The following is a 21,801-nucleotide window of genomic DNA, read 5'->3' as shown; positions in this document are numbered from 1 at the left end:
TTCTCTTCTCTTTCTCTTCTCTTTCTCTTCTCTTTCTCTTCTCTTTCTCTTCTCTTTCTCTTCTCTTTCTCTTCTCTTTCTCTTCTCTTTCTCTTCTCTTCTCTTCTCTTCTCTTCTCTTCTCTTCTCTTCTCTAGATTGAACAAGCCAAGCTTTCCCAGCCTTTCTTTGTGGGAGAGGTACTCCAGCACTCTGATTACTTTTGTGGCTCTCCTCTGGACTCACTTCAACAGTTCAATGTCTTTCTTCTGCTGAGGGCTACAGACATGGATGCAGTACTCCAGATGGTGCCTCATGAGAGCAGAGCAGAGGAGGACTGGCCTGGCTGTCACGGATCACCTCGTCTTGCACATGCCTTAATGTTTTAGCTTCCAGGAGTATCCATTCCATGATCTTCCCAGGAACAGACGTGAAGCTCACCAGCCTGTAATTTCCCAGGTCTTCCTTTCTATCCTTCTTAAAAAGGAGAGTGATGTTTTCCCTTTTTTTCCAGTCAGTAGGAGCTTTAGCTGACAGCAAAGTCATCCAATATGATGGAGAGTGTCTTGGCAACTACATCAGCCAGTTTCTCCAGGACTCTGGGATGCATGTTATCAGAGGCAATGGACTTGTACATGTTCGGTTTCATCAAGGGGTCTGAATCTCCTCTGCTTACAGTGTGAGGGATTTCTCCACCCCAACCCACATCTAAAGGTCCAGGGACATGAGAGGCATGGGAAGCCTGGCTGCCAGTGAAGACAATGAACTTGCTGAGTACCTCAGCCTTTTCCATGTCTGTTGATGCCATTTCTCACTTCTCATTTATTGGTAGGGGTACACTCTCCTTGGCCTTTCTTTTCTGGCTGATGGACCTATAGGATCCCTTCTTGTTATTTTTCATGCCCCTTGCTATGTTCAGTTCTATCTGTGCCTTAGCTTTTCTGATCCTGTCTCTACATGTCCAGATGGCATCTCTGCACTCTTCCCAGGCCACACATACTGCTTCCACTGCCTATGCATTTTCTTTTCGGCTTGGCCAGCAGGTCCTTGCTCAGTCATGCTGGTTTCCAGCCTCTCATCCTTGATTTCTTACACATGGGGATGGAGAGCTCTTCTGCTCTCAGAAAGATGTTCTTAAAGAGTTGCCAGCTCTGCTCAGTTTCTTTGACCCTAAGGGCAGCTTTCCAGGGGATCTCATCCAGTAAATCCTTAAACATCTGGAAGTTCTCTCTTTTGACGTTTAAGGTCTTGACTTTGCTTTTTCACAGGCCTATGTTCCTCGAGATCATGAATTCACCAAGAGCACTGTTGCTACAGCCCAGACTGCCTCCAATCTTAACCTCTTTAAATGAGTTCATTTGCACTGATGAGCACCAGTTTGTCTAATACCTGGATAAGAAAGTTATCTTCAGTGCACACCAGGAGTTTTCTGGATTGCTTAAAGCCTGCTGTGTTCTTTCCCAGCAGCTATCTGTGTGGTTGAAATCTCCCATCAGGATGAGAGCCTGTGAGTATGATGCTTCTTGTAGCTGAAGCAAGAAGGCCTTATCAGCAGGCCCACTTGATCAGGCAGCCTGTATTAGACTCCAACCACAGGATGTAATGAATAAGTCCCTGCTGCAGGAGACCAAGGCACTCATTTGACCTGTCAGCTAGAGCCAGTGACTCATCTGACCTACCTACCAACTGGCAGCCAGTAGAGGTCCAGTTCCAGGATACTGTGGGATACTGCTGAATCTTGTGCACCCCTCTGACTACTACACCTTCCTATGTTCCGTGTGAGCACAAACAGTACAGCTATGTTAAACCTCTGGCATCTGGCAGAGCTCTAAGGAAAGTAAACAAAGACATGGAGTCCAGGTGGTTTTCTCTTGAATCCTGCTTGTAGGGGGAAATGGTGTTAGGAGGAGGGCACTGATAGTAGAAGTCAATATTTGGTTGTAGAACTGGTTTTGTGATATGGTTTTGGTTTTGTGATAATGGGACCCTGTTTGTGGATTAGCGTCTGCTTGGGGGAGATGAGATCCAGCTAATAAAGTGGAGCAAAACTGTATTTTAAGTGGGACCACTATATTTAAGTGGAGCATTGGACAGGTAGGGATCATAAAAGCAACAAAATGGGGTTTAAGCAGGATCACTATCAGCCTTGCAGGTAAACGAAGAAGTGACAAGAAGGCACCATTATGGAGAAAGTCCCCAAACCCTTTATGGGAACCCAGCGCTCTAGGGTGCCTGTTGTAAGTGCTTGTTTTACTAATGCAAGTACCATGGTGAAGGAATATTAGGAGTTAGAAATGTGTGAAGTTTTAGAGCTGTAATCTCATTGGAGTCATAGAGATGTGGTGGAATGATTCCCATGACTGGAGTGTTGCAATGAATTGATACAGGCTCTTTAAGAAAATGAGGAGCAGGAATTGTCCCTTCTGTCCCTGAGAGAGCAGTTGGAGTGTATGGAGTTCTGCCTGGGGAAGGACGAGGAGCTGACTGAGACCTTATAAGCAATCCAGGACTTTCATGGAGAGCGTTGCTGGTAAATTTCACCTCAAAGTGATAGATGAGCCAAAAAGGAGAGGTAATATGCTGGATCTCATCCCACCAAAAACAAGGACCTTGTTGTGAATATAAAGGTCAAAGACAGCTTTGGATGCTGTGACCATAAGATGGTGGAGTTTAGGATCCTGAGGGCAGTGAGGATGGCAAAAAGAAAGGTTACAGCCCTAGACTTTGGGAGAACAGACTTGGCCTCTTCAAGAATGTGTTTGGAAGAGTTTCATGGGTGAAGGATCTGTAGGGAAAAGGGTCCTAAGAAAGCTGGTTAATATTCAAGTTACCTCCTCAAGAGTAGTGCATCCCAATGAGCAGGAAGTCAGGCAGAAATTCTAGGTGGCCTGTGTGGATGAACAAGGAGATCCAGGCCAAAATCCAACACAAAAAATGAAGCACACAGCTGATGGAGGTAATCTGAGAGCCACGCAGAGTTACTGTCCAAGAATACACGGATTAAGTTAGAAAAGCTAAAGCCCAAACAAAATTGAATCTGGCTATAGATGTCAAAGATGACAAGAAGGACTCCTGTAAGTGCATTGACAACAACAGGAAAACTAGGAAAAATGTTGATCCACTCCTGAATGACATAGGAAATCTGGTTACATGGGCAATAAAAAAGACTGAAGTACTGAATGTCTTCTTTTCCTCAGTCTTTACCAACCAGACCAGCCTTCAAGAATCACAGGTCCCAGAGACCAGAGGGAAAGGCTGGAGAAAGAAAAATGTACCCTTGGTGAAAGAGGATCAGGTCATGGAATACTGAAACAAACTGGACGTACATTAGGTCTTGATGGGATGCACCCAAGGGTTCTGAGTTAGCAGGCTATGTCACTGTGAGGGCATTCCCAATAATCTTTGAGTGATCCTGACAACTGGGAGAGATGCCTGAGAACTGGAAGAATGCAAACATCACTCGGCTTCAGGAAGGGCAAGAATGAGGACCCAGAGAACTACAAGCCAGTCAGTCTCACTTCCTCCCCCGGAAAAACAAAAAACAGGTAAACCCCGAAGCCATTTCCAGGCACATGAAGGACAGGAAAATCATTTGGAGTAGTCAACACGAATTTGTCATGGGAAAGTCATGCTTGACCAACTTGATGATAAACTTCTGCAGTGAAATGGCTGATAGATGACAGTGGATGTAGTCTCCTGCACTTCAGTAAGGCCTTTGACGCTGTCTCCCATAACATTCTCAGAACGAGCTGTTGATGTATGGGCTGAATAATCAGTGAGGTAAATTGAAAACTGGCTGAATGATCTAACCCAGAGAGTGGTGTTCGGTGGTGCAAAGTCTAGTTGGATGCTAGTAACTAGTAGTGTAGCCCAATAAATTTTTGAGCATTTTGGGGATGACTCTGGCTTCTAATTACTATGTAGGTATTTGAAGACAGCTATTTGATCTCTTCTCAGTGTTCTCACAGCTAAATGAAAATCAGGCTTTTCTCATATGTCATATCTTTTAGCATGCTTATCATGTTTGTGAGCCTTTGTTGATCTGGCTTATTTCAGTTTATCTTTTTTTTGTGCAGGGGAGCATAGAATTAGACACAGTACTCTGGTTTATTCAGTGATCTGATCTGAAAGCCTTTGATTTGAATCAGAGACAGCTGGAAAACTCAGTTGTATTTTCAACATCCGAAGTCTGTACAGTATTGAACTATTATCTGCTGATAAGCTTTAGAAAGGAAAAAAGCAGATGATGGTATGAGATAAAATATTTGTCCAACCTACTTCTTTGAAGTTATGTTTAGGAAACAGCATGAAAATATATATATTTCAGGAAGAGTCATGTTGGTGGCATGGGTATACTGCCTGAGCCAAAATTTTAAGCTTCACATTATACTCAGAGATGCATCTATTGTAAGAAGTCTGTATTGAGAAAAGTTTAAATTCTTTTATTTTCTTTTATAGGAGGGTATAATTATGTGTTTGCCTTTCTTTCTGATGCCTTCTTGAATCTTTTGCTAGCAAGATACTCTGCCTATTTTTTGCCACTCTTGCATTTCTACTGAGGCACATCCTTAAAGAATCCTTTTTGGCACCTTCTCTAGCCCTCTGTACTTAAGATTGTCTTTTCTGAGCCAGACTAATGGAGACCAAAAAACAAAGTCCATGACCTAGATGAAGCAATGTCCACAGTGAAAGGTTTGAAATGTTTGCCAAAAATGCAAGTGCTCACTGTGTGTTAAACAGAATATCAAACCCATAACTGAGATGCCATTCAGAATATAAACATAGTGTAATTCACCTCCATCTCTCTGAATTTAGATATCCATGAAATCATACGTTAAACAAATTTACAAGTTTATGTCCATCTTATTTTCTAGATCATTACATTACATCAAGTAATGATGTAAACTGCTCTAATATTGTGAGAACTGGACATCAATCCTTCAGCACCATAGGAGGGTTCAGAAAAGTTAAATAAAGCTTTGTAGTATGACTTTTATTTTGTACTTAGGACCATTAGGGACCAAACTGTCTGCTGCTTATTTATTTTGCTGTTCCAGACAAGATTAATTTTACAAGCTTAAATTTCCATAGTGTGGTGGCATGAGTTTCTTCCACATTTCCCATAAACACTACCTTACATATTCTACAAGCATGAATAAGATTGGTACAAGCACTGAGAGCAGAATAAAGGATCATTTTTCTGTCTGTGAAGGCATATGAATGTGTGCTACAGGTTTAATGAAATCAGCAAGCGTTGAATACATGCTGAAAAGTTAACCAAGAAAATACTTGCTCTTGCTGAAATGGGAGTTCCATGGTAAAAGAAACAGATTATACTCTGCCCTCTGAGAATAATTATTTGTGGTATATTTCATACTTTGAAATAACAAGATATAAAATATAATTTCATTGTGTCACAATCTCCTTCCAGGGCATGTGTCTTTGAAGCAAAAGCTATCTTTTTCTGATTTTATTGAGCTTACAAGTGGCTGAAGTAACAAAATGAGCGAATAAGAAGAAGACTGAAATTATATTTTTAGCATCATTTACTAAAAACTTTCTCCATATTTTTTTCTACTTTTCCAGATGTTTTAAGTTAAAGAATTACAAATATTGCCTCTTTTATGAACTTGTCATTTTTTTTTAATAGCCTACATTTCTATGTAGGAAACTATTCTCAAAATATTAACTGTGTTTAAATACTTTGCTTGAATATGAAATAAATTGAAAAATAGATAAGTAGATAAAAAGATGAAATAGTCTTCATATGTGAATATATAATGTCATCAAATGCATTCAGTGTTATCAAAATGCATTGCTTTTTGATTGGGTTATTCCCTTCTTCTGACTTCCAGATGATGTAGATATCTGATAGTAGGCATGTCCGCACTGGAATTTTAATGAGAATTACAAATAATATTTTTCTCATCAACAGATATTTCCTGGGCTGATTCTGTCAGACATTAAGCCTGCCAAAAGAATGAAGTTCAAGACTGTCTGCTATCTTCTTGTTCAGCTCATGCACTGTCGTAAGATGTTCAAAGCAGAGATACCTTTCTCCAATGTCATGACATGTGAAGATGATGATAAGGTAATTCATGTGGACCATTTCAGGACCTCACAGAGACTTGCTCTGAATATACATGGGATGGTCTGGCCAGCTCTTTCTTGTGTTCCTGCTGGGGCTCGAGCTACCTAACACACAAAGCAATGGAAAATACATGCAGCCTTCTCACACTAAAGACAAAACTCACTTATAACAGATCTCACATTTGAAGCCTATGTGGCCTTTATTAAGGCCTTTCTACACAGAAACTATGGATTCTGGGGCTATTTATGCAGTTACAATTTATGTAAGAGCTGTTCTTTTGCATTGTGAGCTCACCACAGTATGAAGCTGATGACAAAAAAATGAAAAATAAGAAAAAATGTGTCTATAAATGGTTCTCTAAAAAGCAAAAGGTCACTGATTAGCAAAAAACACCACTAAGTCCCTAACAGAAATACCAAACACAACATTCTTGAATAGATTTTAATGCCATAACTCATCATACTAGCAGCTTTATCTGATAGTAGTCCCTGACTTTTCTGAGCATGGCTTTACCCAGAAACTTACAGAGTAAAAAACATATGAAGTCTTGCTCTATTTTCTTTGCCAGCAGATGACAGTATAACATACGCCACTCCACAGGTACTCCAAAGCAGGAAAAGTGTGTACTGAAATCAGCAATTAATTTTGAATTGCTCCACCTTTTTTTTAACCTATTTTTTATTGTTAAATGTACAGTTTACAGCATAATGTACAGTTATTGAAGATTCAATCTAAGTCTTATTTTCAGAAAGCTTTATAACTTCTATTTTGGATTTTATGTATGCTCATGTTTCTTCTGTGGGAAAAGTGGAGAAAATTCTGTTAGCTCAGTTAAAATGCAATTTCAGTAAAGAAGTTCAGAAATTCCAAATTTGGTTTTGAAATGGACATACTCCAGGCACTTCAGTATGGCCTTTCAGTTGTAAATTAGTACTGTTTTTTGAGTATTTGAAAATAGCAACATACACAGTCTTTGAAACATATGCAATTCTTTATAATGTTTCTTGTGAAATATACAAAAAAATCCAACTATGGGATGTGTTTATTTGATTTATGTATTTATTTTGTATGAGAACATATATGGTGAAGTTCTGAATTACTTTCTTTATTTGAATCAAGTGTTTGAAGATTTTGTACCTGAAACAGCACATTTAACTTGGAGCATGATATATGATTTTAATATAGATGCACTGTGTTTCAGTCTAGGGTTTATTCCGAAACATATATCTTCTAATCAGTTAAAACAAGGAATGGCTATAAAAGCTCTGAAGTCAGCACTCTACTGCAGTATACATTTATTTAAGTAATTTCTGAGAAATATAAGTAATGTGCCTTAATCACAGATATCATGTAAGTCTACTTTGTAAAATAATAACAGAGAAAAAAACATAAGATACATAGTGAAAGCAATTATATGAGCAACAGCTAATTTGACTAAGCACTGTAGCTTTAATCCTATTTCAAAGAGAATAATAGGTAACAGAGCTTATTCCATCATATACCCCATGCCAGATTTTAAAACGAAGAAGCATTTTTGTTTCTTCTTTTTTTTCATTTAATAAGAGAAGGCTGTATTCCTCATCTCTGTTAGTATGCTACAGGCTTCACAGAATCATAGAATCACTTGGGTTGGAAGAGACGCCAAGGATCACCAAGTTGCAACCCTCCTGCCACAGGAAGGGCTACTATCCTCCAAATCTGGTACTAGACCAGGTTGCTCAGGGCTCCATCCAACCTGGTCTTAAACATCTCTAGGAATGGGGCATCCACAACCTCTCTGGGCAGCCTGTTCCAGCACCTCACCACTCTCTCTGTGAAGAACTTCCTCCTGACATCTAATCTAAACCTTCCCTCCTTGAGCTTAAAACCATTCCCCCTTGTCCTATCACTACCTACCCAAGTGAAAAGTTGATTCTCCTCCTGTTTATAATCCCTTTTTAAATACTGGAAGGTTACAATGAGGTCTTCTCACAGCCTTTTCTTCTCCAGGCTGAACAAGCCCAGGTCCCTCAGCATGTCTTCATAGGGGAGGTGCTCCAGACCTCTGATCATCTTCGTGGCCCTCCTCTGGACCCTTTTCAACAGCTCCACATATTTGCTGTACTGGGGAACCCAGACCTGGATGCAGTACTCCAGATGGGGCCTCACGAGGGCAGAGTAGAGAGTGACAATCACCTCCCTGTCCCTGCTGGCTACCCCTCTTTTGATGGAGCCCAGGACACCATTGGCCTTCCAAGGCCAAGTGTGCAAGAGCACACTGCTGGTTTATGTTCAGTTTTTCATCCACCAGGACCCCCAGGTCCTTCTCCATAGAGCTACTCTCAAGGAGTTCTTCTCCCAGTCTGCATATGTACCTCGGGTTACTCCAACCCAAGTGCAAAACCTTGCACTTTGTTATGTTGAACTTCATGAGGTTCACACGGGCCCACCTTTCAAGTTTGTTGAGGTCCCACTGGATGGCTTCACTTAGTTCTAACATGTCAACCACACCACTCAGCTTGGTGTCATCAGCAAACTTGCTGAAGGTGCACTCAAGCCCATCACTGATGTCACTGATGAAGATGCTGAAGAGCACTGGTTCCAAGACAGACCCCTGGCGGACACTGCTCATCACCAGCCTCCACCTGGACATAGTGCCATTCACCACAACACTCTGTCTACAGCCTTCCAACCAATACCTTATCCACCGAATAGTCCACCCCTCAAATCCGTATCTCTACAATTTGGTGATAAGGATGTGGTGGGGGGCCATGTCAAAGGCTTTGCACATGTCCAGGTAGATGACATCAGTCGCCTTCCCTTTGTCCACCAGTGCTGTCACTCCATCATGGAAGGCCACCAGATAGTTCAGGTAAGAGCTGCCCTTGGTAAAGCCATGCTGGCTGTCTTGGATCACCTGCTCATCCCTCATGTGCCTTAACATGTCTTCTAAGAGGATCTGTACTATGATTTTCCCAGGCATAGAGGTGAGGCTCACTGGCCTGTAATTCCCTGGGTCTTCCTTCCTCCCTTTCTTGTAAATGTGGAAGTGACGTTACCTTTTTCCAGTCCCCAGGGACTTTGCCTGACAGCCACGACTTTTCAAATATGATGGAGAGTGGCTCAGCAACCACATCAGCCAGCTCCTTTAGGACTCTGGGATGCATGTCCTCTGGCCCCATAGACTGGTATACATTCAGTCTCATGAGGCAGTCTTCAACTTCCTCTGCCCTAAAGACAGGCGGGGATTTACTCCCCGAGTTCCCACCTAGAGGCCCAGTGGTGCGAACTTCAGAGATGTGAGAAATAGAAGAATCCTGGCTGCCAGTGAAGACCGAGGCAAAAAACTCATTTAGTACCTCAGCCTTCTACATACCTGTCATAGACGGTTCTCCTTTCTGATTTACCAAAGGAGGTAAATGAAAAAAAAATAAAAGGAACTTCAATTCAGATTACAAAACATTCTAGATGCATTTTTCTGCTTCACCTTAAGCAGTAAATTCTGCTTCACCTTAAGCAATTAATTGTTGTTTATCGTTATGAACAGCAAAATTTTTAATTCCTGATGATATTCCTGACAACACAGTTTTCATATAAACTTGTGGGATAACTGTTACGCTTTGAATTCTTTGAAAGGTCTTCTGCAAGATAACAACTTTATTAATGGTTAGAAATATTTAGAGTAGTTGTATGGCTGGCAAATTAGCATTTCTGCTATGACCAACAAAAAACGGGAGATTGGATTTGAATGTTTCAGCCCATGTATGTTCACAAGATTATTTTTCATGATAAAATAAGCTGCTTTCTACATATGAAGCCAGCAAAACAGGACTTGATAAGTTATTCTATTTTTTATAAGATCCATGCTTCTTTACAATCACCAAAATAACATATCAGTCAATGGTGAGCCCTTTGCACTGGTCGTAAGTATGCAGATGTAATGCACATATTTATTATGAACTGATACGCTAGCTGATTAATTGTTGTAGACCACTGCCGTTCAGTAGACTGATTATTTCCTCAGTGGAAAAGAAGTCTCAGGGCAGTATATAAAGAAAATTTCTACTGATGAGGTTTGAAATCCTGGAACACAGTGAGTATTTTTTCACTGATAATAATGAGATGAGGATTTAATCTAAGGAGTTTTTAGAAGATGGTAATCATACTAAGATAAGATCCTATACAGTTGCTCTGCTTAATGTATTCCTCCTATTGGCCATGAACTTGAGGTAATATGAATATGTTAAATTTCAGCACTAATAAAAGTGCTTCTGACTAATGCTTCTGTCTTCCACCTGTGCTACAGAGGAGAGCATTAAGGACAGCCTCTGAAAAGCTCAGGAATCGTTCCTCTTTTTCTACCAATGTCGTATACAACACTCCTGGAACTCGTGTAAACAGATACATCAGTCGTTTGATTGAGGCCCGGCAAACTGAGTCTGAGATGGCTGACCTGAACTTCTTTACCCTGAAGTATAAACAAGTTGAGCGTGAAAAGAAAGTAAGAAGCTTTAAATATTTTTTCACTGATTTCACTGACTGTTAGCCAATGAGCATTGTGTTGCTATTTTGTTGTTGTTGTTGTTGTTATAGACAGTATTTAAATTCTACTCACTATCTTTAAATAATCTGATGGACTGTCTTTTAGCTAATAGGGAAAAATTATCTCTACCTTCCATGGAAGCACTTGGAGGAGGTAAAAGAAAGATCAGAATTTTTCTACGTTTCAAGCTCCTCATTCTTTCTCGTGGCGATGTGGCTGCCTACTGATTCACTGGCTTTGGAAAAGGTTTAATGATGGGAGATCACTTCTCTCTGCATATGTTATGTGATGAGGATTGATCCAATCTATCCTATAAAATATAAAGGAACACTTAATTCTGTTGGCACACCACATACTGTGCCGAAAGCTGTGGGCTTACTCCATACTTATAAGCACATAAATATATGTATAGGAAAAGTTATAAAATTATAGAATCTTCATAGAGTCACAGAATTGTTTGAGTTGGAAGGGGACGTTTAAGATCTTTTTTTTTAAGATCTAGTCCAGCTGCCCTGCAATGAACAGGAACATCTACAGCTGGATCAGGTTACTCAGAACCTGGTCCAATATAACCTTGGATGTGTTGCTGGGCAACTTGTTTCAGTGCCTCACCACGCATATTATAAAAAAACTTTTTCTTTATATCCAATCTAATCCAATTATTTTTTTTTTCACTAATGGCTGGCAAAGTTTACTGAAAGGAAAAGATGTTTCAATTCAACAGTATTGTGTTTTTGGAAATATTGATTTTTTTTTTGCTGATTTTTTTCTTCTTTTAATCTCACAACATGAAGTTTAAATAATTCAAAATTTCCTTGAAATGGCTTTTTGTTTCTTAATGCAATTAACGTGCTTTTCCAGGCTACTCTGTATTTTACACTTGTGCTTGTAGAGGGTAGTCAGTTTGACAGTAATATATATATATATTGAACTATTTGCTATAAACTTTGTTCCCTGAGAAAATCCTACATTTTGCAAGACTCGGTATATTGTCTCTATTCTTGCAGCCCTGAGGAGAGGGACTTGGGGTCCTGGTGGACGAGAAGCTGGACATGAGCCAGCAGTGTGCGCTCGCAGCCCAGAAGGCCAACTATGTTCTGGGCTGCATTAAAAGAGGAGTGGCCAGCAGGGAGAGGGAGGTGGTGGTCCCCCTCTACTCCGCTCTTGTGAGGCCCCATCTGGAGTACTGCATCCAGGCCTGGGGCCCCCAGCACAAGAAAGACATGGAGCTCTTGGAACGAGTGCAGAGGAGGGCCACCAAGATGATCGGAGGGCTGGAGCACCTCTCCTATGAAGAAAAGTTGAGGGAACTGGGCTTGTTTAGCTTGGAGAAGAGAAGGCTCTGGGGAAACCTCATTGTGGCCTTCCAATACTTGAAGGGAGCATATAAACAGGAGGGGAATTATTGTTCACAAGGGTGGATAGCAATAGGACAAGGGGGAATGGTTTTAAACTAAGACAGGGGAGGGTTAGTTTAGATATTAGGAGGAAGTTTTTCCCTCAGAGGGTGGTGACGCACTGGAACAGGTTGCCCAGAGAGGTTGTGGATGCCCCGTCCCTGGAGGTATTCAAGGCCAGGCTGGACGTGGCTCTGGGCTGCCTGGTCTAGTGGTTGGTGACCCTGCACTCAGCAGGGGGGTTGAAACTCGATGATCTTTGAGGTCCTTTTCAACCCAGGCCATTCTATGATTCTATGATTCTATGATTACAGTATTAGAGTATGTGAAATCCCGGACTCAATTTCCATTGATTTTTACTGCTGCGTGTGGATCTCTACTGAGTTGCTTGCTTTCTGAGGTTATCACATCCCAGTTATGAGTATTTGTGTGTAAATCTAGAATTATTCTGACAAAAGCAAATTCTAATTTTAGGTGATAAAAGAAGATTGAAATTTAGATCCTTCTGGGAAAACAACTTGTTCTGTTGTAGGGACTGTGCTTCAGTGGAATCAGGGCCAATAATTGTTCAAAAGTAAACCTGAGTCTCCCAGTAGCACCCTTTAGTGCCCTGTCCTGAGCACTTCAGATGACAGTGCTCCTTAAAAGCAGCACCTAGAGTTTTTGGGTGTTTTGGGGGTGGTAAATAAGTGGAGGAGGAAAGGAGCGCCTCCTCCTTCAGCTTCAAAATGGCTGAATCATTTTTGTTCCAAAAGATAAACTTATTCCTGTGTCTGGCCTGGATTTGACTAATTTCAGGGTGAAAGCTAAATAACTAGGCCAAAAGGAACAGCTAAAATAAGCTTGTTAAGCAGTCTTCTGTAGACTTGCCTCATCTGTTTGTTTTTTTGTGTGAATTAAGTAATGATAATTTTTATGTTTGTGGAGTGGCTTTTTGGTTGTAGCTCTTTCTTGCTAAGAGTGGACAAGTGTGAGTGGCTGGCTGGGTATATATTAAATGCTCACTGTCTTCATTTTCTCCTTTCTTTAACAGTACCACCAGCTTCAGGATGAATACTTCACCAGTGCTGTAGTTCTCTCACTAATTCTAGCTGCCTTATTTGGCCTTGTCTACCTTCTAATAATACCACAGTAAGTTTCTGTCTTTCGCCATTATAATGCAAAGTAGAACATCTTTAAGCATCTTTCACGGAATTGAAATGCTAGCATCTCTGGAAAGGCAACAAGACTGGTATCTTCTCAAATAAGAGAATCTATTCTCAGTCTAACTTCTCTCTTCTATTTGTCCAAATGAACCACAAATTCAGTTTGGCCATTCTTACATGAACTGCAGTCAGAGCTTGGCTGCACTAAAGCAGACATAACCAAATATTCATGATGTATTTGAAAATGTGTTTGGTTCTTGTTATTGAATGCTATAGTGCACTGATTAATTCAAGTTTTGTCACTGCTATGTTAAATGCTTTCTAAAGAAAAATTAGACATCCTTTCAAAAATCTTTAAGTTATAGGTAGGTGTTATTTCTAATAATTTCAATAACTTGATAATAATCACATTTTTTCAGATAAGAATATCAAAAGTAAACTTCATTCACACTTACAAATTACTAGGAGCTCAGTGGAGATAAAATGGGACACAGGATAGTACTTTTGAATATCTAATTTTAATTCAAATCTTCTCTACTTATAAATCTCTAGTTAGAATAATACTTTTATATGGTCCTATTATTTCTAATTGAAAGTTTGCGAGACACATTTTTAATTTTAATAATAGCCACCAGTGTATAATTTTTTTACATAATACCTCACATCTGAAAAAATTGAAATCACTTGCAAAAAATCACTTAGTTTCCAGACACATTACTTCTGTTGACTAACTGGAGCATAGCTGAGAATTATTTCACCTACTTCTGCACATCTACAGTAGGTAAAAGAATTGAAATTCCATGGTATTTAAAAAAAGGAGAGATAAAGAGCATTAGTGTCATTGGAACTAGAATGAATTTGCAAGAATCATATGCTGTGATAATTGGTAACTTTTCCAAAAAGTAGTATAACTCCAGAAAACAGCTGGACAGATTTTCAGTTTAAGCTCTGATGTGACAGATAATAGAAGCTCCAGCAGAACATGAACACTATATGCCATGAAAATTGATTGGTTCCTTACTGGGCCAGTTAGAAAAGCCACATACTGAATGATATCATGTTCCAGTATATCTGTCATTCTTAATTAGGAGCAATCAAACTGTGACTCCTTGCAGTGACACAGATGAAACCATGAGCTAGACTAAAACTTTGAAAATATCAGAAAATTTTCCTTCTCCACAAAACTTGGAGATTTAAGCTGCTCTTTAGATTGCCAAAAGTACTTCTAAGTATGACAAGCAAATGCAAAAGCCAAGACAAGAAGTGTAAAGTGTTACTATAGTGGGAGAGATGATAATAATGATCTTTGATATGTATCACAGTCTTCCAAGGAGGAAGTTAAAAAATCTAGAGACAAGAAATTGTTGTAAGAAAGCCATTTGCTGCATAAATGCACAAAAAGCAATGGGCTTAACGTTTTCACAATTCCTATGATCATCTCAGCACAACAGCTTGACAGCTAAACATATATTTATACCCTCAGATGGGTCTGATGGAACAAAGGCTATGTTCCTGTCAACTTAAGCTCTCCAGTTATGAAGGCAAAAATACAATATAGCCACTAAAAAACCCTGATGATGAATCTTTCTGGTGTCTCACTGGGTTTGTATTCAAAAAACTTTTTTACTGGCAACAGCTCAATATCTTTCATGGTCCCACTCAACACTAGTGTGAGGGGTTGGCTATTGCTGCATTGAAGGACACTTGCAGTCATGTCCTCTGCATTGCCTTCTTGCAATACTGCCATCCTAAATAGATTCCAGTTCTCTAAAAATACAGAGGAGCCTGCTATCTTTTAATACTTCTATTCAGAATCCACATTATAACATCTGGAGTCACTTCTTGGTTATAGATACACATAATATACGCCACAGCATTCTCCCTTTTTTGTGTATTTATGACTTCTTGCATAAATTCTTGTATGAACTCCAAGTCAAAAACAAATACTGAGACACAGCAGAAGAGTTCTGCTCATTTTCCTCTACTGTTAGAAACTCCATATACGTAATTTTTCAAGATTGAGAGGAAGATACATGTTGTTTTCACAAGACTAGAAGAGAAGGTATGAAGATCATCTTACATTGTTGTCGAACATCCTTGATTCCATAGCTGGCAGGGGGCCAGGCTGTCCCTGAAGATAAATCACAGCACCAGTAGTAGTGGACCAGTTTTTGTGTACTCCAGTAACATAGGGTTGTTGAGCAAGAGAAGCACTTGGCTTGTACTCCTAATTAAGAACAACCCTAATTTGAAAGAGCAGAAAAAGGAAGATTAAGAATAATAAGAATTATTACAGTATTTTTGCAAAAGATAAGATTTTTCTTACTATTTGAGGAAAACTCAAAAGGAAGGAGTTGGTCTGTGTTGGTAGAAGGCAGTGCAGTCCAGTCTGATTTTGTTTGACTTGATAAAGTCAAGTTGACTGGCGTCTGATTTCTGAATCTTTGAGGAGAGGTTAGAAGGAAAAGCAGATGGTAATTGATTCACAGTTGCCAAGACCAAGTAACTGAGTTGCACTCTCTATTTATAGGAGTCATCATGCTGAATATTCTTCATTAGTCCAAAATTAGAAAGCATCTTTCCTGACACCCTGTGTAGGTGATTTTTTGAGTTGCTTTGATCTCCTTGCTGAGGTCAGAGTAGGTGCCATGTACAAGAACATTTACAGGTGTCTCATTCTTGAGAGTAGCACTTTTCATAGTGATTTTTTCCCTGAAATGGTTAGTTTTACAATAAAGGCACAGGGGGGGATCCTCCAGCACTTATCCAACACCTTTTCAGAAAAATGTCTGTGCTGTTTGTTCTCATGTCTGCTACTAAGTTAAGTTGATTTACTCCTATTGTATTTTGATTCTAGGAGTACCATAGTTCTTGTTCTCCTGGTGTTCTGCATATGCTTCCTAGTGGCTTGTATTATGTACCTGCATGTCACGAGAGTACAAGTAAGTGCTTTAACATTTATTTATTATTCTTTATTATACTGGCTACACTTTCTGCTATGAACTACAAAGCCATCATCATGTGCTCCATAGCATGAGAGTCTGAAACCTATGTGCTTTTCAAGCTCATTGCTGAGTAACAGAGTAGGCACTCAAAAAAACAAAGATGATCCACTTGGAGGTAGATCTTTTACATGAATAATTTTCTCCAGCATTGTAGCCTTCGGTGCTATTAATGCTATGTTTTTTTGTTGGTTTTTTTTTGTTGGTTTTTTTTTTTTTTTTGCAAAGGTCTTTTACATGAATGACTTTTTCAGTGCTGTAGCATTCAGTGCTATTAATACTATGGGTGTGGGGTTTTGCTGGTTGGTTGTTGGTTGATTGGTTGGTGTTTTTTGTTTGTTTGTTTGTTTGTTTTTGCAATATCTTCCCTGAGCACCTACCACTAGCTACTAAACCATTCAAGTGCCCGGATGAACAGCTGCTTTAATCTGGATTTTTCTCCTTTCTGACAAGGAAGCATGCTGTTTCTCCTTCCACTGAAATTAGTATCTAAGTGTAAAGTGCTGCTAACTTTCCCTTTGTTTTCAAAACTTTTCCTGTCAAATCGTCAACGACTTTGCTGGTAAAGTGTCTTGCAGATACAACCCTTGGCCTTTTCAAAATCTTCAGAAATAATTAAGTCTCCTCCATTACATTTTCACAACAATAATAATGCAGAAGAACATCTGGTTGTTGTAGGAGAAAACAACGTCTACTAGATGAGAATAAAGCATCTATAGACTAATTTTCTGACAAAAAAAAAATCTGTGGTGTCTTAAACCAAATTTATTATTTTTTTTCAGAAAATAATCAGAAGAAACACCTACACAGTTAATCTGCTCTGCTGATTAGCACACACTAATTTTTAGTTAGAAAATATGGCCTTTGGCAGGAGAAAGGTAATTGTTTTCATGGAAACATAAATAGTACCTTAGCAGAGTATCTGGTACAGAACAAATCTCTATAAACTTAGACAACTGTATGAGAGTAATTTTAGTTATCTCTTAAGTTTCATAAAGGAACAGGAGTTTATCAAGTGTTGTTCTGTGCATGAACATTAGATACAGATTAAGTTTATAGGAAATTGTTCCTCTTTATGTCATTTCCCACGGGCTAGTGCAAACTTAAGGTTTGTTTCTGCAGTCAACAGGATTTGTAACTTCTTCGGGTTTCCGTAGAGACTCAATATTTTATTGGATGAAATCCAGCATTAGAAAAATAAATAAATGTAAAATTCAGAGTATAGCAGATTGAAATTTTGTGGACAAGTTTTGCCTTGTATACTGAATAAAAGATAATATATTACATGTAATTAATATAGAATTGTGAACTGGGGATTCTTCTGTTCAAATTCTTCTGGCACTTTTCTAGCATTATTTTACATTAGACAAGTGACTAGGCTTCTTCAAGCTTTATCATTTCAGTCACAATATCACTATAATAATTTTGAACATTACTGATTTCCTGGCACTTAGGGTATCTGACACTACATCCTTAGTTAATAAAAATCCCACAAATAAAACAACAAAAATGAAGTCCAAAATGTTGTACTGTCATGAAAGAGCAGATGAAATCTTAGAATGACCAAAATATCAGAAATATAAACATTTTATGCTTTAATCAGAGCATTCAGTCAGACACGTCTTATACCTTATCTTTTAAAATTTTACTTTCCTTTTTAACCCACTAGTCTAGTGTGTTAACATTTATAACACATATGCAACACACACAAAGAAATATGTTGGAACCCACTGATTCTGAATCTGCATTTTGCTTTGTTATTATTTACCTTGCAACTTTATCTTCATACTATGGGATTCCCAGCATTTTATTATTACTACTTTAACCTCTGCAAGCAATTTCTTTGCAAACTTTAAATTCAAATTAATTGAATATATCTATTTCCTTGTACAAAAACATTATAAAGGCATTTTATATATATGGATAAAAATGCATGATCTGCTTCATATATTGATAGATTTTGGTCTAGATGAGTAGACATCTTGATGATTAAATAAAAACCAGTCTGGCTGATCGGGTTCAGAACATGGAGATAAAAGGTTGTACTCTACTTGGAAGGCAGTAATAAGTAGAGTACCATGGGAGTCTATCCAACAGCTTGTCCTGTTTAACATATGTGTCAAAGACCTGCAGGAGGACACGGAGTACACTCATGTTGAGTTTGCCCATAGCACCTGAAGTTAAACTGTTTTCTGGTGCAATTAACTAATCCAGGCCAATCCTATGCTTATATAAATCTATTTATCTAACACCGATCATTACCCACCAATGTTTATGTGCACCGAAGCCCCAGTGAAGCCAAAATGTATTCTCAGATCACACAAGGCTTATTTTTTCTGTAGTTGCTGTATTCTCATGTTTTGAAGCCCAGATGAAGGTGATTCATCTATAACTATCTCAGATTTTGAATGCTATGGTCACACATACGGGAGAAATATCTCTATATATACCACACCAAGGGGAGGAGTTTCACTACAAGATTTCTGTCTGCCAGGGCTACAGAAGCCCTTTTGAGGGTACTTTGGTGCCTGCTGAATGTCATGCTTTTGTTGTCAGTGATGAGGTGAACACTCTTATCCAGGACTTATGACTTTCATCCAAAATTCAGGTTTTAACTTGTTTCATTTGATCTTAAGTCAAATCTATTATCAATGAGTCTTGGCCTATTCTTTTTAAGGGACATAGCTTGATCCCACTTTAAAATCAGTTCTTTCATACAGTTGCTTATTGCCCCTTGAAGTCACCGGAAAAAGTCCTGTGGTCAGAAAGATATATCATGGTTCCCCTAGGTAATAGAAGTACCAAACATTCTCGGTGCAAAGGGAAATGAAGAAAAGCAGCTTTTTCTGAAGCGAAAATAGACCTCTATGTGTGGTGGTTTCACACTGATGACTAGATAATCTCCACCACGCTGCTCTCTCACTCCCCCTTCTCAAAAAAACAGGGAGAGAAAATACTATGAGAAAAAGGCTCAAGGGTTGAGATAAGGACAGAGACAATCCAGTTACCATCACAGGCAAAACAGACAACATGGAAGAGACATTCATGTTATTAATTCCATATTGTTAGTAATAGATTGGACAGTGAGAAACTGAAAACAAACTAAAAACACTTCACCCAACTTCTCCCTCCTCCTTTCGAGTGGTGTAAGTGAATGGGAATGGAGGTTGCTTTATCTCTGCTGCTCCTTCATTGTCACTCTCTTCTCCTTCTCCATCCTGAGATTCTCCCACAGGCTGCATCCTTTTCAAACGGATCCCATGTGGGCTTCCCACAGACTGCAGCTCTTCTAGCACTGCTCCTACAGGTGCCCATCATTCAGGAGGGCAGTGCTCCAGCATGGGTCCCTACAAGGCAGCAGCTCCCCCAGCCCTCCTGCTCCACCATGGGCTCCTCTCCATAGGCTGCAGCTCTGGCCCAGGGCCTGCTTCTATGGGGCTCTCCATGGGCTACAGCTTTCTTTAGGCCACATCTACCTGCTGCACCTTGGGCTCCTCCACTGGCTGCATGTGGAGATCTGCTCTTCATGGTGCCCCATGGGCTAGTGGGGCACAGCCTTCTCCACCCTAGGCCTCTCCAGGGGCTGCCAGGAACTTCTACTCCACACTTGAAGCACATCCTGTCCTCCTTGTGAACTGACCTCGACATCTGCAGGGCTGTTTCTCACATTTGCTCACTCTTCAGTCCCAGTTGCTGTTCCACTGCAGTTTTTCCCTTTCCTAAATCTGCTCTCCCAGCAGCACAGCCAATGTTGCTCACAGCCCAGCTCTGGCCAGTGGCAGGTTCCTTTTGGAGCCATCTGGAACTGGCTCTGATCTGATATGGGGCAGCTGCTGTGCTCTGCTCACAGAGGCCACCTCCCATTACTAAAACCTTGCCACATAAAACCAACACAGTATGGTTGGAACAAACATAAATACCACATCCTGACACACTTGTTCTTCTTCTCTCATCTTTTGGCATTCACTTCACTCGTGGAGATGAGTAAGAGATTCTGAAGACTCCGTTCCACCAGACGTTTTTGTTCTCTAATGCTGTTTCTGCTCTGACAAATTCAATATTTTTAATGGGTTCTGATAATTAAAGCTACCCTGACATTTATTGTGACTGTTGTAGCAGAAGACAAAAATACCATTCCAAAGTTCCATGCTATCACAGTATGTTCTCTTGGTTCACCATTTGTAGTTGATAATTTGCAAGACAAAGGATGTTTTGTATATATTCTTCAGGGGAAAAAAGTGAAGTGCCATCCCACTCTGCATTACGAATGGGCATCCTACTAATCTTCCAAAGAATTTTAATTATAGTGAGAAATAATGTATAGTAATAATAATTTCATGTGTATTACCCCCAGAAATGCAATTACCATTAAAACATATATTCATAATTATTACTGCAATATATGTATGTAATTATAATTGCATGCTTGTTTCTTAATTTACAGTGCAGGAAAAAATCCTGTATCACTTTCTTTTCTATAAAAAGCCTACTAAATGGTAACAACTCCTCTTCTAAAAATATTTCTAAAATATGTATAACTCTTTTTTCTCCTCCTTAGTGTTTTCCAGGGTGCCTGACAATACAAATTCGTACCATTTTGTGTATTTTTATTGTGATCTTAATATACTCTGTGGCTCAAGGATGTGTGGTGAGTATTCAAATCAAATTTAGCTTTCTGTTTAAGAACAGTCTGTTACAGATACTGTCAAGCAAGTACAATGATGAATTCCTACTCTTTTAATTATTTTTAGTTTAGAAATTTATTTAGAAATTAATTATAATTTCTTCAAAACTAAAGACCTTTGTTATAGTTTGTACTTTTACAGTCTTGAATCAGAGCGTTGAGTTAGGAATGGTAAAGTTACTAGCATATTATACAGATATTACTTAGTCAAAACCTATATAAATTTTTATATCTAAAGATTGTATCACATGGTCTGCAGTTGCCATGTTCTCTATGGGAAAACCATTTTTAAATGTTCAACTTGAATAATAGCTTAATGGCTAATGTAGTGTGACAGATAATGTATGGTCACAAGATTATTTCTGTGTGACAACTAATAGAAAATATTTCTGCATAGTAACAGAGAGATATTTTATGTCTAGACAGATCAGAAAAGATAAGAAAATCTTAAAATCTGGACAGCATAGAGTAAGAAAAAGAGATTTTTACACTGTACTTGTTATACAGTCCACTCGCATCTTTTGTCTGAGAAGCTTTTCTTGTATGATGTGAAGTATTTGTTAGTACTTCTGAAAAACTGAGCTTCTTTAACAGCTAGTTCTACATGGTGAACACCTAAATATTTGGCATGCAGTTGCTTTGTTGAATTCTTAGTGCTCAATTTCAGCATTGTGTCAATGAACGAATTAAACATGCTAGGGTACTCAAAGGTAAAAAAACAGCATGCTAAACACAATTGGAACTGCCGAGGAGGCAGATGTCTCGAACCATGCCTCTCTGTGGGATGCAAGCAATATGTTCTAAGCAATAAGAAGGCAGTGGTTTCATGAAGAATTCACAACACTGACTGTGATGCCACACTCATTATTTTATATTTTATATATTCACTGATCCCTAGATGTGCCCTGAGAAAATCTATCAAGTTGAACTGAATGGGCAGAGGATCCCTTGTCCTGATCCAATGTCCTGAGAGGTACCACGA

The 21,801-nt window shown here is 39.2% G+C and overlaps 1 protein-coding gene and 1 long non-coding RNA gene across 2 annotated transcripts in view; one reads left to right on the top strand and one right to left on the bottom strand.

Annotated features, from left to right (window-relative positions):
- The window catches only part of ADCY1 (adenylate cyclase 1), a 166,165-nt gene that overhangs the window by 123,691 nt on the left and 20,673 nt on the right, over positions 1-21,801 (top strand). Inside the window, exons 8-12 of the mRNA XM_021382384.1 lie at positions 5,914-6,069; positions 10,355-10,549; positions 13,022-13,119; positions 15,991-16,075; positions 20,694-20,783. Of these exons, the coding sequence (XP_021238059.1) occupies positions 5,914-6,069; positions 10,355-10,549; positions 13,022-13,119; positions 15,991-16,075; positions 20,694-20,783 (624 nt within the window). The remainder of the gene's footprint in view (positions 1-5,913; positions 6,070-10,354; positions 10,550-13,021; positions 13,120-15,990; positions 16,076-20,693; positions 20,784-21,801) is intronic.
- LOC110390838 overlaps positions 1-21,801 on the bottom strand; it is a 44,208-nt gene that overhangs the window by 15,416 nt on the left and 6,991 nt on the right. The window contains exon 2 of the long non-coding RNA XR_002433902.1: positions 15,214-15,376. This is a non-coding gene — a long non-coding RNA (uncharacterized LOC110390838). The remainder of the gene's footprint in view (positions 1-15,213; positions 15,377-21,801) is intronic.

This window comes from Numida meleagris, unplaced genomic scaffold (assembly GCF_002078875.1).
Source record: "Numida meleagris isolate 19003 breed g44 Domestic line unplaced genomic scaffold, NumMel1.0 unplaced_Scaffold218, whole genome shotgun sequence".
In the NCBI taxonomy this organism is placed as follows: Eukaryota; Metazoa; Chordata; class Aves; order Galliformes; family Numididae; genus Numida; species Numida meleagris.
Note: the sequence above shows the minus strand (reverse complement) of the source record. Positions and strands in the feature narration are given on the sequence as shown.